This window comes from Lupinus angustifolius, chromosome LG07, assembly GCF_001865875.1.
Source record: "Lupinus angustifolius cultivar Tanjil chromosome LG07, LupAngTanjil_v1.0, whole genome shotgun sequence".
NCBI classification, from domain to species: domain Eukaryota; kingdom Viridiplantae; phylum Streptophyta; class Magnoliopsida; order Fabales; family Fabaceae; genus Lupinus; species Lupinus angustifolius.
Genome location: NC_032015.1, coordinates 2635442 through 2651517, shown reverse-complemented (window position 1 = coordinate 2651517; position 16076 = coordinate 2635442). Strand labels below are relative to the sequence as shown.

The 16076-nt window shown below is 32.1% G+C and overlaps 3 protein-coding genes across 4 annotated transcripts; 2 read left to right on the top strand and 1 right to left on the bottom strand.

The window, feature by feature from the left end:
• LOC109351738 (transcription factor E2FB-like) lies at positions 2823-7335 on the top strand. The gene is made up of 14 exons (XM_019593317.1): positions 2823-3149; positions 4040-4229; positions 4392-4451; positions 4570-4655; positions 4732-4820; positions 4910-4964; positions 5312-5364; positions 5466-5516; positions 5613-5661; positions 5783-5848; positions 5932-6008; positions 6178-6421; positions 6635-6701; positions 6836-7335. The coding sequence occupies exons 1-14, from the start codon at positions 2958-2960 to the stop codon at positions 6967-6969; spliced, it is 1413 nt and encodes a 470-aa protein (XP_019448862.1). The 5' UTR covers positions 2823-2957; the 3' UTR covers positions 6970-7335.
• Positions 7771-9420, bottom strand: LOC109351741. Its single transcript, XM_019593319.1, has 3 exons — positions 9044-9420; positions 8116-8307; positions 7771-8014 (listed from the first exon to the last, which is right to left on the bottom strand). The coding sequence occupies exons 1-3, from the start codon at positions 9266-9268 to the stop codon at positions 7859-7861; spliced, it is 573 nt and encodes a 190-aa protein (XP_019448864.1). The 5' UTR covers positions 9269-9420; the 3' UTR covers positions 7771-7858.
• Positions 11901-12958, top strand: LOC109352730 (transcription repressor OFP6-like). Of its 2 annotated transcripts, XM_019594915.1 has the most exons (2): positions 11902-12748; positions 12794-12958. In XM_019594915.1, the coding sequence occupies exons 1-2, from the start codon at positions 12209-12211 to the stop codon at positions 12800-12802; spliced, it is 549 nt and encodes a 182-aa protein (XP_019450460.1). In that variant the 5' UTR covers positions 11902-12208; the 3' UTR covers positions 12803-12958. The 2 variants fall into 2 exon arrangements, with proteins under 2 accessions (XP_019450459.1, XP_019450460.1); XM_019594914.1 differs by having other exon boundaries at positions 11901-12819.

The following is a 16076-nucleotide window of genomic DNA, read 5'->3' as shown; positions in this document are numbered from 1 at the left end:
TTTAATTTTGAGATTGTCTCTTGCATCTAAAGGTTGAGAAAAAATGCAGTACGTGTGATTGATTTTCATATTGTTATTATATTATTTATATTTAATTATTGTTGTATTTTAAATATAATTAATACAAATAATAATAAATAATATATTTATTGTTACATTCATAATACATATACATTAAATGTTATCAAATAAAATAATCACCAGGAGTGTCGATTGACTTGAATTCCATGCAAAATTGGCATTGGTCTTCTACGCATTGGATCTATCACGATTAAGATTTCAATAAAAAAATACAAGTACCAATTTTTTTGACATATTTAATTGAAGTATATTAATTAATATCATCAATGCTCCCATAGCTTTTGGATCGTGTCTTCAGTTCACACAACACACATCAACAATGATCACATTAGATGGATGAAGATCATCTATCCTAAATGATATTTCATTTCATATCCCAAACCAATTAGAGTGATTGGTTTTATTACTTTTTACTTTTAAAATTTTTATTTTATTAACATATTAATATATAATTAACTTAAAACAGAAAATAGGACAACGTTAAAAGCATGGGATCACCATCACACATTCCATAAGCTTCCTTGTGGTTTTTACTTTTTAGTAGCATAACGTGTCTTGGAGGTTTTTTTGTTGTGTGCTAGCTCTTGTTATAGTTATCGGATGGGATCATATATTGTGATTTATGTCTTATTTGATATATCAAATCAATGAGAAAATTTATTTAAAAATAAAAATCATAAAACTAAAAATTAATATTTTAATATTATTTTATTAAATTTGATTGGTTCAGTATATAGTAACAGAAAAATTACGAGAAAGGTAATCATTGTTGATTCTATTTTCTGAATTTAATATGAATATTAGAAGCAAGCGGTTAATTCTAGAAGTGAATAGCTTGAAATATTGAAGCCAAGTATATTCATTGCTAAATATAATAATACTGTGAATAATGATTACTGTTATCTTAAACGTGAGATTGAAAATTATCACAACAAGTGGTTTAGTTGACAAATTAAGATCTCTATGTTTTTTCTTTTGCGATCTAGCTTAAAGCTTATAAAAACTAAGTTATCCTAATTTAAAAATAAAATGTGAGATCGGTGCTATTTTCAGACCACATGGCACGAGGAAATAATGGCAGCTATCATTGTTGAAAGACTTTTAAGTCATTCGTGAAGATAGCTAGCCATTATTAAACGCACATGGAGTAAGAAAAAATATTCATGGTAGTTTCTTTTACAACCTTATTAACTCTTGCCACCAACCTCCACTTGCTTTATGGAATGTACTATATGGTAGGTTTTTGTTGCGAAGGATGATGTTGGAACTTTGAAGCATTCTTCAACCTCTTTCAACGTGTGGTCTTTTCCGTATTACCTACGTAGCATGCCTCGATTTTTTTTTATTTGGTTGCTCAGGAAGAGTTATTGTCGAGAGCATACCTACCGAAAAGTGCGTTATGACCAATTATAATAACTGACACATGAAGTGATATACTTTTTTTGTGGTTGGTCCAATAGTACAATTGATGTGTTGAAATCTGGAGTTGGGCCATGTGGAACGTGGGTGATGAAATGGGTTACCCATTTGTTTATTAGATTTGGTCTAAGTATTCATAAATGACCGCTTATTCTAAGTCAGATCCCCTCGGACCATGGTTGATGATAAATGAGTGAGGACCATCATAAATTTCGTCGTATATAGCCACCGAAACATCGAAGAAGCTCATTTCTATTGAAGTGTAAAAAACAAAAATACACTAAGCATTTTTCACATCATTTTCAGCTTATCGTGATATTTGCTTCCATCTTCAACCGTTAACCTGAGATCATGAACATATGAAAATTTAAGCCATAACGCCTAAACATCAAACTAAACTAATTTAATCTAAAAGTACATTAGTAAAAACACTTACTAGATTTGAAGAAATTAGGAGTTAGAAACTTATAATTGATAAGTTTTTTTGTTTATTTTTGAAATAGTTTAGAAATGAGAAGTGTAGTATTGGACGTGTTTGATAAATTAGTCATTAATTATATGATAAGAGAAAAAGATGTATACACTGAAAGTATATGAGTTTTATACACTGTCATTGTATCATTATCATTGATTTTTTATTATTATCGACTTTTTTCAGAAAAGGTAATCCAAATGAACGATGAATGATAAAGTATATGTGTATAAATTTTTACAGTATCAGTGTATATATTTTACACTCATCTGATAAATGTAATAATGATTATAAACTCTGAAGAGTGTTGCCATTATAATAAGAGTTATTTATGATAACTTATGTTTTGTCTCGTGCCAAGGTATAATGTTGCTATTTATTATCGTATCTTCGATTTTGGGCCGAAGAATAAATGCAATGAAATTAGATAGGTGAAGCCCAGCCCAAGTTTTTGTTATTTTTATATTTATACGAGTTATTTTTATTAAATTCAGTCAACCCTTATTAAACAAGTTTATGGCAATTTCTATACGTAGTAGTTATGTTGAATAGTGGAGGGTGATTGGATGAATGACCATAAACCATTAAACGTGTGATTCGCGTCTAACCCTAACTAAACAGAAGTTGTTTATGGAAATATTCTTGCAATTTAGTAAGTCAAAATAAAATTCAAAGCCCCAAAAATATGTATAGAAAAGAGTTAATTTTTCCATATAAAATAAATCTAATTAAATTTATTTATAATTGTGAATTATTGGTGGTTCCCACCACATCTACATCCAAACGAAATTCCCTCTCCCACTTTCTCTTTCCCTTGTCGTTTTCTGCTCTCTTTCTTTTCTTTCTTCTCCCGCTCTTTTTCATTTTCTCATTTTCTAAACACTTAGATCCTTCTCAACCCTCAATTCCGTTCATCATATTCAATTCCTCTTCCCTAAACCCTAACCTCTTCGATCCCAACCCTGCCTTCATCTCCGGCAACTTCATGTCAGGCACGACGCCACCACCCTCCGCCGCATCTGTCCCGTCCGATCAGATCATGCATTCCATGAAACGCCAACTTCCGTTTTCATCGATGAAACCGCTTTTTGTCGCTGCCGGAGATTATCATCGCTTCGCCCCTGATCGACGCCGAAATGTTGATCAACCAGCCGAGGCCTTAGTCGTCAAGTCTCATGTGAGTATTAATTTCCTAATTTTATTTTAATTTTTTATTTCGTTTTTATTTTTTTAATCTTCTGTTCTTGGTATTTTTATCATTAACTTTAGTGTTTTTTGGTGGTTGGTGATGTTTCTAGAGTTTTTAGAGTATAGTACTGGGGATCTGTTCAATTTAGGAGTTTAATCAGTTACTGAGTTATTGACTTGTTCAAATTACTCCCTCAATTAGTTCAGGAAGCTGAATTATAACTTGTTAAATTGTATGTTATTGTTATTACTAGACATTTTTTATCACGAACCAATACATGGACATGTTACTACAAATTTGCTACCTGTGAGTAGGGTATATGACTGAACCATGTAACCATGATATAGAGGCACTATTTAACAATTTTGTAAAATTGGTGTCATGAACTATTATATATTTATATGTTCAAGTGATAGCTTCTCTAATTTGACCCCAAAGGAGGCACTCCATCCACATGTTCCTCAGTTGGTGGAGCCGGTGTTGCATTTCCTTGAGGTGCCCTTCATACTATTTTATTAAATGCAGTTACTTGTGTTTGCAAAAATGAATAGCACCTGATATGGTAGTGGATTGATTGGTCAATTCTTATAAATGCTGTGGAGTTCTGCCTTATTCCTCCATTTTATAAATCTACTGACATATGAACAAGTATTGAATTATGCTTGTGTTGACAATTTGTGTTTCGTATATGTTGTTTTGTGGGTATTATAACAAGTACATCCTTTTGAAATTACCTTCTTGCAATGATGTGAAGCTCTCTGTATAGGTTTTCATACTGGGAAGATGGTTATGGCACATGAATGTTTTTGAGAACTTAATTCTTACAATCTCTAACTAGTTCAGTATATTATCATTTCTATGGATTTTGTACATTTCAGAAATTGAAGCGGAAGAATGAAGTGGCTGATTTTGAAGCCCATTCGGGTGATAGCATGAATCTTGGATCCACTGAGGCAGCTAATACACCTTTTCAGCCACCTGTATCAGCAAAGACGGGGAAGGGTAGCAAGTCCTCCAGGCTTACAAAATGCAGTGGATATGGACCTGAAACCCCAGGATCAAATATTGGTGAATATTATGTTCCAAACTTTGTATAGTAAGCTTTTATATGTTTAGTTCTGGGAAATATCCAAAGAAAATTATGTAGACCAATATTTTGGTTGAAAAATAAATTGCTGTCAGCTAACATGCACCACCTTTCCTTTTCTTTTTCCCCTCTAAAATTGTCAGGTTCTCCTTCAGGCAACAATCTCACACCCGCTGGTCCATGTCGTTACGACAGCTCTTTAAGTATTACAACATTGCTCATGTCTTCATTAATTCATTGTTGATCCTGAAGGTTTCATTGTTATTCAATTTGTTACTTGCTTTACCTGATAAACCTGTCTTTTTATTTACAAATATTTAGGTTTGTTGACAAAGAAATTCATCAATTTGATCAAACAAGCAGAGGATGGTATTCTTGATCTGAATAATGCTGCTGACACATTGGAGGTTAATATTTTCTGTTTTAGTCTGAAGACTCCACGTCGTATAGTTCGATCACTTAGATTTATGTTTGTATCAATAGGTGCAAAAGAGGAGGATATATGATATAACAAATGTTCTTGAAGGGATTGGCCTTATAGAAAAGAAGCTCAAGAACAGAATTCAATGGAAGTAAGAATGCTTTCTATATGTTTGTCATTGTTGTTATATTTGTTATCTGAAGTTCGAAACTCCTTACCAACTCGTTAATAAATGGTCAGAGGACTGGATGTCTCAAGACCAGAGGAGGCTGAAGATAGTTTTAGTAGCTTACAGGTTAGTAATGATTCAATTTTTCTTAGAATTCGCTACGTTGGATGACAGATTCGATTTATGATTTGTTGTCAAGGACTTTCCTTTCTTTCTTCTTTTCTTGTGGAAGCTAGATTGTCTTTCAAACATTTGATGTGAGAAAAGCTTGTGATACATTTTATTTTTATATTTTCGGGTTGAAATAAATCGATAAACTTTCTGACTTGAATTTCAGTAGTGATGTAATATGCTTTGCAATTGGATATTGGCATTGCATTTAGGCTTATAACTTATTGCATGTTTTAGATTTCAAATATAATATTAATTGTGGAAATTTGTTGGCATTTGATTTGTCTGTTTCTCATCCCCAGGCAGAAGTCGAAAATCTTGCAATGGAGGAGTGCCGGTTAGATGAGCAAATAAGGTTTGTGTGCCACGTTTTTGCTGATTCTTAATTTAATAATCTACTTGTTTGTCTGTTATTTTCTATTTAGTGACTGACTATGAGCTTTCTAATTATTGCAGAGAGATGCAAGAAAGACTACGAGACCTTAGTGAAGATGAAAACAATGAGAAGTATTAGTTTTACTTTTATCCGTATGTTTCATTTTGCCTAATTTTTATGTTCACAACTTTACTTGATGTGCTGCTCTTCTATTTATACCATCAAAGGTTGCTTTTTGTCACTGAGGAAGATATAAAGAATTTGCCCTGCTTCCAGGTAAGTTTCTTCATTTATGCATGTTAATAAATATTTTCATATGACGATTCTTTGTTCTCTTTGCCTCTTACAATATATATTTGTTTTGGATGTTGACTAAAAACTTATTCTTCACTTTCAGAATGAAACCTTGATTGTAATTAAAGCTCCACATGGCACCACTTTAGAGGTCCCTGATCCTGATGAGGTAATTTGAAAGTTCAGAAGTTGTGTAGAACTTACTAATATTACATGTGTCTTTCTCAATGCAAATTTCCCACATTCTATTAGGCTGTTGATTATCCCCAGAGAAGATACAGGATGGTCCTGAGAAGCACAATGGGTCCAATAGATGTTTACCTTGTTAGGTATGCATACTTACTTTTTTCGTGATCATGTAATCATTGACCTCAAGTGTCCTTTTGCTATTGCAATTGCATAGTCTGATGACAACGCCGTATGAAGGAATGGCACTTGAAGATTGCAAATATGATAAATTGACTTTCCTGATCTCCCTTTTTCTGTCTGTTATTCTAGTCAATTTGAAGAGAAGTTTGAGGAGATTAATGGTGTTGAAGTTGCTCCCAAATTTCCACCCACTCCAGAATTTAGCAAACAACAACCAATATTGGTCACCAATGATAGAGGGAAGGGCATAGCAGAGGATAGAGGGAAAGGAATAGAAGTGCAGGGACAAGATGAACATGGGCCTAGTTCAGATTTTACTATCGCACAGGACTTTGTGAGCGGGATAATGAAGATTGTTCCTTCAGATGTTGATGTAAGTACCACCTAAGTCTGGAATTATATATATATATATATATATATGTGTGTGTGTGTGTGTGTGTGTGTGTATATGAGAATGCTTAATTGCAAATTGTTAGGGAGAGTGTATCTTAGCAGCTGAGTTCCAAAAGGTGGGGTGTTACTTCTGATTTAAGAAAAGAAAGCAAATGTCTGAGCTCATTTGGAACAATTTTCTTTCTCTTTGCAGAGTGATGCTGATTACTGGCTTTTATCAGATGCTGATGTTAGTATAACAGACATGTGGAGAACAGAATGTAACCTCTCTGGACACCCTAGCCTCAATTTCATTCTTTTTATATGACACACTGTAGGATGGGACAGGTTTGCGAGTTCCATTCTATTTAATGAAAATGAAATTGGCTTGTTTTGAAACTTGATACATTTACAGCTGGACTTGAGTGGAACGAACTGGATAGTACACTTCAAGAAGATGATCGTGTAACTCATGAGCCTCCTGCTGCCCCAACTCATCCTCCAAATGCTAGTGAAGCCCCTGCAACATCTAACCGTACCGGAGGTTGAAGCTTCAAAAGGATTCTAGAGAGTTATGTTTTTCCCTCACCCAGAACCTATGACATCCAGTCATATGTCTTCAACATAGCTCTAGAGGTTGGATTGAAGGTCCCATGAAGATGCTTTCTCAATGCTTCTCCAAGAAATTCATCTGAGGAACCAAGTGGCAAGTCTTCTGGCTCATTGTACAGATATTTTTAGATAATCAAACAAACTTGTAGTTCAAGAAAAATAAATACAGTGGCTTTGCTGAATTCATCCTTGTATATTATTGTAATGTAATCCTGGATTTCTGGAGCGCTTAGTTCTTGTCTATGTTTGGCAAGCAATACAAACATACTTTGGAATGCACAGTTGAAATTATTCTGAGGTAATCTTATCACTAAACAAATTTGCTCTTTTCTATAGCTGCAACGTGTGCAATTCAGCACAATATTGGTTAAATGATTAGTTTTGTTAGGGATTATACGGTCATTTTGCTTCCTTTCAGCTTGCTAATTGACTTATCATTTTCAGATATCCCTCTTTCACGATGTTTGTATAATAGTGACTAGTGAGCTGAATCATGGGAATGTTAGTGACTACTATGGTTGATCATTGATTACTTATCAAGTGAGCCCTGAGTTCAGTCCCTAGAAGAATAGTGTCATACTGTCATGGGATAGATCTTTGAAATTGATGCTCTCAAACCACCCAGTTACACTTTTCAGACAAAACAAAATTCTTATTCCAATGGTATTGTGTATCACTATGGCGAATCCATCCTACTGTTAATTATTTCGGTTTGCATTAAAATTGAAACAAAAGTTAATGTCAATGGAAATGAAAATATGATTAAAGAAGCATATTACAATAAGACATTTGAGTGTTTGAAGATACTCTACAAGCTTAAATCTACTTAATCTTTCTCAGCTATCTTTCCCATCCAACCAGCCACGATTGTGGTAAGAGCTACTGTTGGAGGAAACCTAATAGGAGATGTAGCTTTATGCGCAGCGTATGCCAAAGCAAAGGTACCAACTTTCCCACTTGTCTCATTAGTTGAGATTCCTACCTGAAAAGATACACACATATAATGTATAAATTCATGGCAATTATTTATTGTTTTGAGTTATACTGAAATCTAAATTAGGTTTTGTTTTTTAAGCGTTGCACCTTCTGTAGCAATGTTTGGACATCAACCCCAGCATCAATCAGTGCATAACATAGAGCGAATGAGATCAATGACACAGTAATGGAGGTGGCCAGGTATGCTGCTCCAAATTTTGCTAGCAATTCCTTGGCTTGATCACCCTTTGATTTCTGTTGTTCAGAACCATTATTTCCTTCCTCCTTTGAGCTGAAAATCTGCTTTAGGCCATAATTTTCATTTTAGATAGGATACATAAAGAAGGTGCTGATTCATTAATGAACTTTCCTTGACGATAAAAAAGGATATTGCAGTCCACAACCGCAACATTGTGATTTTGTTACTCTTCCCAACCATATCTCATTTTTATCTTCCAACAATTGTGATAAATGCAACATAACCCCAATCACGACAACAGTAGTTGAAAACCTTGCTACAACAATCTATCATTTGCTTCCCGAAACACGGGAATTGGGGAGAAAAGGAGGCTAACAGAAGAAATGGAAAGAAAACCAACAATCCAAGATAAACAAATAGGCATAAGGTTAATTGTTTGTGAACCTATGGCTTCAAAAAGAAGACTTTAGTCAAGTGGCACATCTTCTGTAGTAAACGCAACAATAAAATTGAGACAAAGCAATATCAAAGGATGCACAACACGAATTCAATTTCACAAGCAAAATTAGTCATTTACCCTAACTGATTTAACACTACATTTTTTCCAAGGGTTTCTGCTTCCTTTTGTATAAAAAATTCAGCAATATATCCATGTAATACACTTTTTTGACTTGCTCTAAGCTAAATCAAAATTATGCTTCCTTTTTCAACAAAGTAAGAAACAATACACGCTTTAGCATAGAAAACAGTAAAACCTTTTTTTGCCTATGGAATTGGAAAATTTAGCAGCACATATACTCCAAGTTAAAACAAAATATATGGTAAAGAAATGGGTACCTTCCAAAGACCAGCTTCAAGGCCATACTTCTTTGTAACTTCCTCAGCTGAAGATGACTGTGATGGGATTTTGATTTCCTCTGTTTTCTCTTTAAGAGCTCTCACTTTGAATCCCTTCACATGGGATTTATGTGAGTGAAGTGAACCATAATTGCAAAATTTGATTGTCCCTTTGTTTAGTATAGAAGCAATAGAAGGTGATGACAGTAGCAGAGATACTGTCATTGTTAGCCCCTACAGAATTTTGGTACTAAATACTTAAAGCATATATTGTTTAACAATCAAAATTGAAACCAGAAAAAATGTTGTACATAGGAGACAGAAAAGGTCATGCGTGAACTCACTTGAGCCAACAAATAAGGAAAGATAATTAAGATAGATATTAATATCTATTGTCACAATACTAATTATTCATTCATTTTTTAATATAATAGAGTGAATGATAATAATTAAATAGGAATAATAGATGAAAAAATGTCAATATAAATATTTTTTCTTAATGATAATGATGGATAAAATATCAGTTTGTAAATTGTTGTCACCATTGTTTGCTGACGTGTCACTGTGGGAAGTCCTTTTTTGCCATTGCGATGGGCCACTAGGATGCAGTCGAGGGATTGTGGCTTGGAATTTATGGTCATGGGAAGGAACATGTGGCAATGCTAGCAATCACTACTATTACTTCACCCAACCATCTTTATCCAATTTATGCACTTCAGTTTTTCATTATTTTTTTATCTATCAACAATTTTTCATAGTTTTTTTTTATATTATTAAGGAATTGAACTCCTAACCTTTTAATCATTATGAGGATTTAGTAGAGCCTTAAAGCACTAGATTAATAGCTTGTTGGTAATTTTTCATAATTTAACTTCAAACTTTTAATTATCTATCTGTCGGGCCTTAGTATTAGTACTAAAATACATTTTTCTTTTGGTATTGCAAAAAGAAAATCAATTTAAACACCATAATTATGCAAAATGTAGCTGTATAACATGATGAGTTACAGATGGTAAACAATTAGCTTGGGCAAGATTCCTCTGAGGATAATGTCTATATGTTCAAACTCCGTCAAACTTTACACCAACTAATTAAAAGGTTTATCACATTTTTTAAGAGACATTTTATCACATTTTTCATTAATTTAAACAATTTCAATTTAAACACATGATGCAATACTAAGTTAATACTTCTCTTCCGTTAATCTATGTACATCCATTCCACGTTATTAAAACGTTGTCTATCTCAGTACTAATTCACATTTATATGGTCACAATAACGTATTTAGTATAAACATATTTATTTATTTGAAATTTCAACAAAGGCTTTGGATAAGAAGATTTGAGTGACAGATTCAGACGCACGTTTATGCATGGGTCCCACGTAAAATATTTATTTTGGTGTGGAATTAAATATTCTCGTGTATTTTGAGAAGTATAAAATTAACAATTAGGTTTGTGTAGCACGAATAAGATTTTCAAAAAGAAAATGGGGTTATAATTTGAAAGTCATCAATCATAAAATTCACTGACTTGTTATTGCTTGGGTTAGTATCAACTTCAAGCAGTGGGGAGTGAATACTGAATAGAGATAATGACAAATAACAAATATTTTTATAGATCCAGATTTTTATTTATTTATAGTTTTATCCTATTATATTTTAATATTGGAGAGTGAAGTATTAGAAAGTGACTCATACTTATAGATTATCCAAATAAACGCATAAAGCATTAGATTTAACTAATTAAATTTTTATGAATTATAAATGGACTTTTTAGAGCCATCAAAATGTGTCAATCCAATTAATTTATTACAGATAGTTCACCTTACAAATTCAGAGTTTCTATTGGACAAATTTTCCTAAGCTTAAGCAATAATAAATGTACATCATATATATTAATTGTATGATGGCTAATATAACTATATAAGCACCTATGACATTAGAATCTAAGCATAAGAAGCTCAAACACGTAATAAAACAATGACGACCCACAATTTCTCTGCTTTAATTAAAAACAAAGCAAACGGTGGAGTGAACTGTGAAGAATAGATATAAACTTATTAGGGATTTATTTTCCCGTTGCATTTACTATATTATCAAGAATTGATACAATATATAACGTGGAGGCTAACATTTTCTTTTAATTAATAATAATTCTGAATCAGACTTCTAAATTATGATATCTAGCTCCAATTTTTAACTGCCACAACATGAATAGAAGCAGTTCCTATTATTATTGCCAAAGAAGTTAGCTGTAAATAAAATAAAGAAGACACTGTATTTTTTAATTAATTAAGCAAATAGAAGTAGTTGAATAAATGGCAAATGTAGTTTGATCCCTTTAAACGGTGCTAAAAAATAAAGCTATTGTGCCATAAAATTTGTCATAGAACATAAAAATACCTTCAAATCTTCCTATTAGTGGGGTAGATTTTAACTGTCACCTAATAATTTATTTGAACGAAACTTCTATCAGCGGTCTAATTATGGAAGTTGGTTGAGTTTTAAATATCTTGGCTTATTTTGAAATGAAGTGGCAGATTCATGTCTAAAATATATGTAAAACCATCTTTCACATAGAGTTCTTTGTTAGCCTGAATGTTTAATCATACAAGTCCGGTTTCTAAGTGAATAGAGTTCTTTGTTAATTGTTGTGGAGTTAATATAGTTAGATGGAGATGCAATGATTGGCCTAATATAAATATTTAATCATGTAAAAAACTCATTCATAGTTATTGAAAATAGACCCAAAAGAAGAATCTAATCATGATTGATTTCTTCCCTAAGTTTGATTAAATGATAAATCCCTTATACTCCTACGCCAAGTCAATTACATTCATCAAACTCCAACCTCATTACTTCACCAAACATTTCAGAAAGAGACTCCTATCTCCACAATCCAACCTTCTTTTCCAACTCAACACTAATTTCACTTTATATATCTGATCTGTTAATCCTAAAAGCTCATAAAGCTAGTTAATAGTTTGAAAAGATATGCTACCAACAACACCATCAACCTTTCTATATTATCCATTTTTGTTTCATTTTTTATTCCTCATAACACCAAAAAACAAAACATAATACAAGAGTTCTCCCTCTTTTATCTATATCTCTATATATTTTATATCTTTATCTTTGTGCTTGACTTGTGATTAAATAGGTTAATGTCTTCCAACAAGAAAGGTTTTCTAAGAACTGTGTTCACATCAAATGGAAGTTGTGGCTGTGGCAAAGCAAAACCATTTGAAGTACACGAACCTATCCCAAAATCTAAATTCTCCATTCATCATAACCAAAACACAAACCCAAGCTGCATGAGTTCTTCAACCACCACTTCCGGTGATTGCAACGGTGGTGTTTCCTCCAGGGAGAACGAAGAATTCACCTCCGCCGCCACCTCTGAACCCGACACAACAATCACACATGATCTTCATCATAACAACAACGACAACGTTGTACTAAAAAAGAGTCCTCTAATGGACAGTGTGGCAATTGAGAAGAACTCTTCGGATCCGTACCATGATTTCAGGCACTCCATGCTTCAAATGATATTTGAGAAAGAGATTGATTCAGAAGAAGACCTTCAGGATCTTCTTCAATGCTTTCTTCAGTTGAATGCTCCACGTTACCACGATGTCATTGTTGAAGTATTCAATGAGATATGTGAAGATGCGTTTTCTGATAAGGTTAGTAGTACTGCTGAACCTGCTGCATCTATGTCTAGTGGAAATCACATCATTGATGGAAAGGGTAAGTGAATATGGCTATGCTATAACTTTCACACGTTTAGGCCATGTAAGGGTATTGAATTCACACGTGGGAAGATGCTGCATGCAAATATTACGTTTTTAATTTGGTTTGGCTCATAACTCATGGATGGGGATCACCTGTCCCAAATTGGTGTCCCCAATCCTGTCTCAACTACTTATATTTAGACACATATATTAAATAAATTATTTTTATAAAATTAAATTAAATTGAATGATTATTTTTATTTGTTTGTAAATACTGATTGGTCAGGGACACCTGGAAAGGAGAGGGAAGGGACAGACTATCCCGGTTCCATAACTCATAAGTCATTCATTTATTTATCAGTTTATGATTATGTGTGTAGTTGAAACTTGAAAGGGTTGGGGCTTGGTGTAAAAAAACAAAAAAAAAATCTGGTATACAATTGAATTTGGATGTATAATTAAGTTTGGAGGAGAAGATAATGGTTTGATTATAGTATTTTCTTCATATACTTCTATTGTTTTTTTATTTTTTAAATGAGTAAGCCTTTCAAGAATTAGAGAAGGAAGTGTTATCAAACACAAAAGCAAAAATAATATGTATACATTTATTTCTGAGAACATTTCATTTTACCTTTAAAAACATAATAGAGAGCAACCTTGTTCACATAAAAGTGTTATAAGGATATTCAACCAAGGACTAAATGTTACGGTAACCAAAATCATAATGAAAGGTACCCACTCAACACAATACCATATGGTTAAGTCCATTAAACAAAAAATAAATAAAGAAATCAAGAACTCCAGAAATCAATAATTAAAAAATCTTGAAATAAAGAGATCAAAAATAATGAAATTAAGAAAAAATATATAAAGAAAATCAAGAAATAAAGAAAACAAGAAATCAAGAATTGTATGTTAATATTCATGTGCTTAACAATTATAATATATGTAACATATGAGTTTTATAGGTGTCCATTTTTAGCGAATGTATCACATTTGGGAAACACAAATCGTTTTTGTAATAGTAACAAGAATTTTTTTGGAGTATACTTAATTAGTAGATGTTGTATTATAAATGTATCACACGAAATTGTATTATTGTTCTTTTCATTGTTAATTGATTAATTATTTTATTTCTTCATAATTATTATAATTTAGTGCCTTTTATTAATTCATCATAAACATAATATACAATTTTTAAGATATTTTATTTATTATTCTAATTTTAATCGTGAACAAAAATTTATATTGTTTCATAGATAATAGGAGAATGGAGTATCAGAATTACATATTATATGACTTATTAAATAACTATTATAAAAAAATATTTTAATAGTATTGTATGATACTACTGTAAATTTTAAATAATTAAATAATATTGTATGATATTATTATACAAATTGGACTGATAGAAATTTCATGTTTAATGGCATAATTTTTTACAGAGTAATAAATATAGTTACCCAGATTGAATATATTAAATTATAAATTATTATAGTTAACATTTATAATATGTAAAGAGTATACATTCAATCTAAAATAATATAAATATAGATTGACAAGAGCTACCATACTAGAACTTATAATTGTTATAGCTAGTAGCTTGATAAATATGAATGAATTCTGTCATAGTTTTGAAGGACATAATATAATATCTTAATGATCCAGCGATGGAAGGTAGGGAGATTGAGTACATGAAAGCTAGGATAAAATTTACTTTAAATTTTTTATTAATTGAAATTGCAAAAATCTCAATCTAAAGTTGAAATCTAAGGATTGAATTTGTTTCCCCCAAAAATAGCACTTCATCGGACTAATCACATACATATTGTTATGAAAATAAAAGAATTTTTTCTAAAAACAAAAATAACATTTTGATTAGCTTGATACAATGTGATATATGTTAATTACTTAGTAACATCTCTCTATAATTAGTGGCTAAATGGGCTGAAACATCAACCTTATTACATTCTCTATAAAATAGAAAAACAAGATAAAGAATCAAAGAGAGATCTCATTGTGAGGCATTGTTGAACAATCTCCTCAAAGTAATTTGAACCATTATTGTTGAGTTTCATGGGAACCGTGGTCATAGTTGAAGATAGTAGGTCTCAATATCCAGTTTAAGAAAGCAAAGGGTTAAACAATGTAAAGTGGAACAATGCTACTTAAATTTGCCTTCCATATATCTTGATCCACAACGTGATATATAGAGATTTTGCCTCTTCTTCCTTTGACTAAAATGAACTATGCATAAACATGTTCTATTTTTGGTGTGTAGGAGTTAAAAAGAACTCCATACAAAGTATCAATTTGTCCTATTGGTTCGAGCAAATTCACCTATGCCAGTTGAAGCTAGCATGAATTTGAAGCCTTGATGGACCCAAGATTCCTCACCAACTATTAAAGATTTGTTAAAATCTCTAAAGAAAGATGAGGGAGAGCGAACTTCTCACCAATGTTTTTCTTCTGTGGATCCTTCTCTCCTTTGCTTATAAAAATGTTCTGATAAGTGGTACACCAATCAAATGAAAACTTGCAACCTCACTTTTGTTGAAAGTTCAATGAAGTTACTTCTAAACAATTCTTGCTTTTTTATTAAGTAACAATATGGCTTTAAACAAACTCTAAAACTAAGTAAAAGGGAGAGTAAAACATCGTTTTAAGATAAGTGATTTCTGTCCCAAAATAACATCATTGCTTACTTTATATGCTAAGTGCATTTTTTATTTTTAATATGATTCTGATTTAAATAATTACAAATTGATTCTATCTACCTGTTGAACAGTAGTGGCAAAAGAGAACAATATGACCCATTTTGACCAGCTTGGTTGACAATTTCAGTCGCATATAGGCGGCTAAGGGCGTGACTGATTCAACAATTTTAGTTGGTCTTATTTGGAAGACAGCACTAACAATAATATAGTACTAAGAGAAACCCATGTGTCCCAAAACCAGATTGATTGCGTGGTCTGAATTTTCAAACATGCCACAAAAAATATATTGACCAAAACATCTTAACCTTTATTAGTTTGAAGAGGATTTTCAACGTGATAAAAATGTCATCACTTTTCTTACTTGTCATACTGAATTGTATTTGATCCACCTTGCACCACAAACACATGTACTTTAATAACTTTTTTAAGTTTCAAGTCATCTGCGAGGCATTCTTTATTTCAATTTTTAAAGATTTTACTAGCTATTTCGAGTCTACTTCAATCTATGAGCAGTAAAGAATTTCTAGAAAATATAATTTTAATTTGATTCGTGGTCACGACTCATGCCATACATCATGTAA

Excerpts from the sequence above, each read along its gene's own strand:
- LOC109351741 (XM_019593319.1), bottom strand. The coding sequence starts at position 9,268 with ATGACAGTATCTCTGCTACTGTCATCACCTTCTATTGCTTCTATACTA. Across the intron at positions 8,308-9,043 it reads TTGAAGCTGGTCTTTGGAAG|ATTTTCAGCTCAAAGGAGGA; the intron begins GTACCCATTTCT and ends GGCCTAAAGCAG. Across the intron at positions 8,015-8,115 it reads TCCAAACATTGCTACAGAAG|GTAGGAATCTCAACTAATGA; the intron begins GTGCAACGCTTA and ends GTATCTTTTCAG.
- LOC109351738 (XM_019593317.1), top strand. The coding sequence starts at position 2,958 with ATGTCAGGCACGACGCCACCACCCTCCGCCGCATCTGTCCCGTCCGAT. Across the intron at positions 4,230-4,391 it reads AACCCCAGGATCAAATATTG|GTTCTCCTTCAGGCAACAAT; the intron begins GTGAATATTATG and ends TAAAATTGTCAG. Across the intron at positions 5,365-5,465 it reads CGGTTAGATGAGCAAATAAG|AGAGATGCAAGAAAGACTAC; the intron begins GTTTGTGTGCCA and ends TAATTATTGCAG.
- LOC109352730 (XM_019594914.1), top strand. The coding sequence starts at position 12,209 with ATGTCTTCCAACAAGAAAGGTTTTCTAAGAACTGTGTTCACATCAAAT.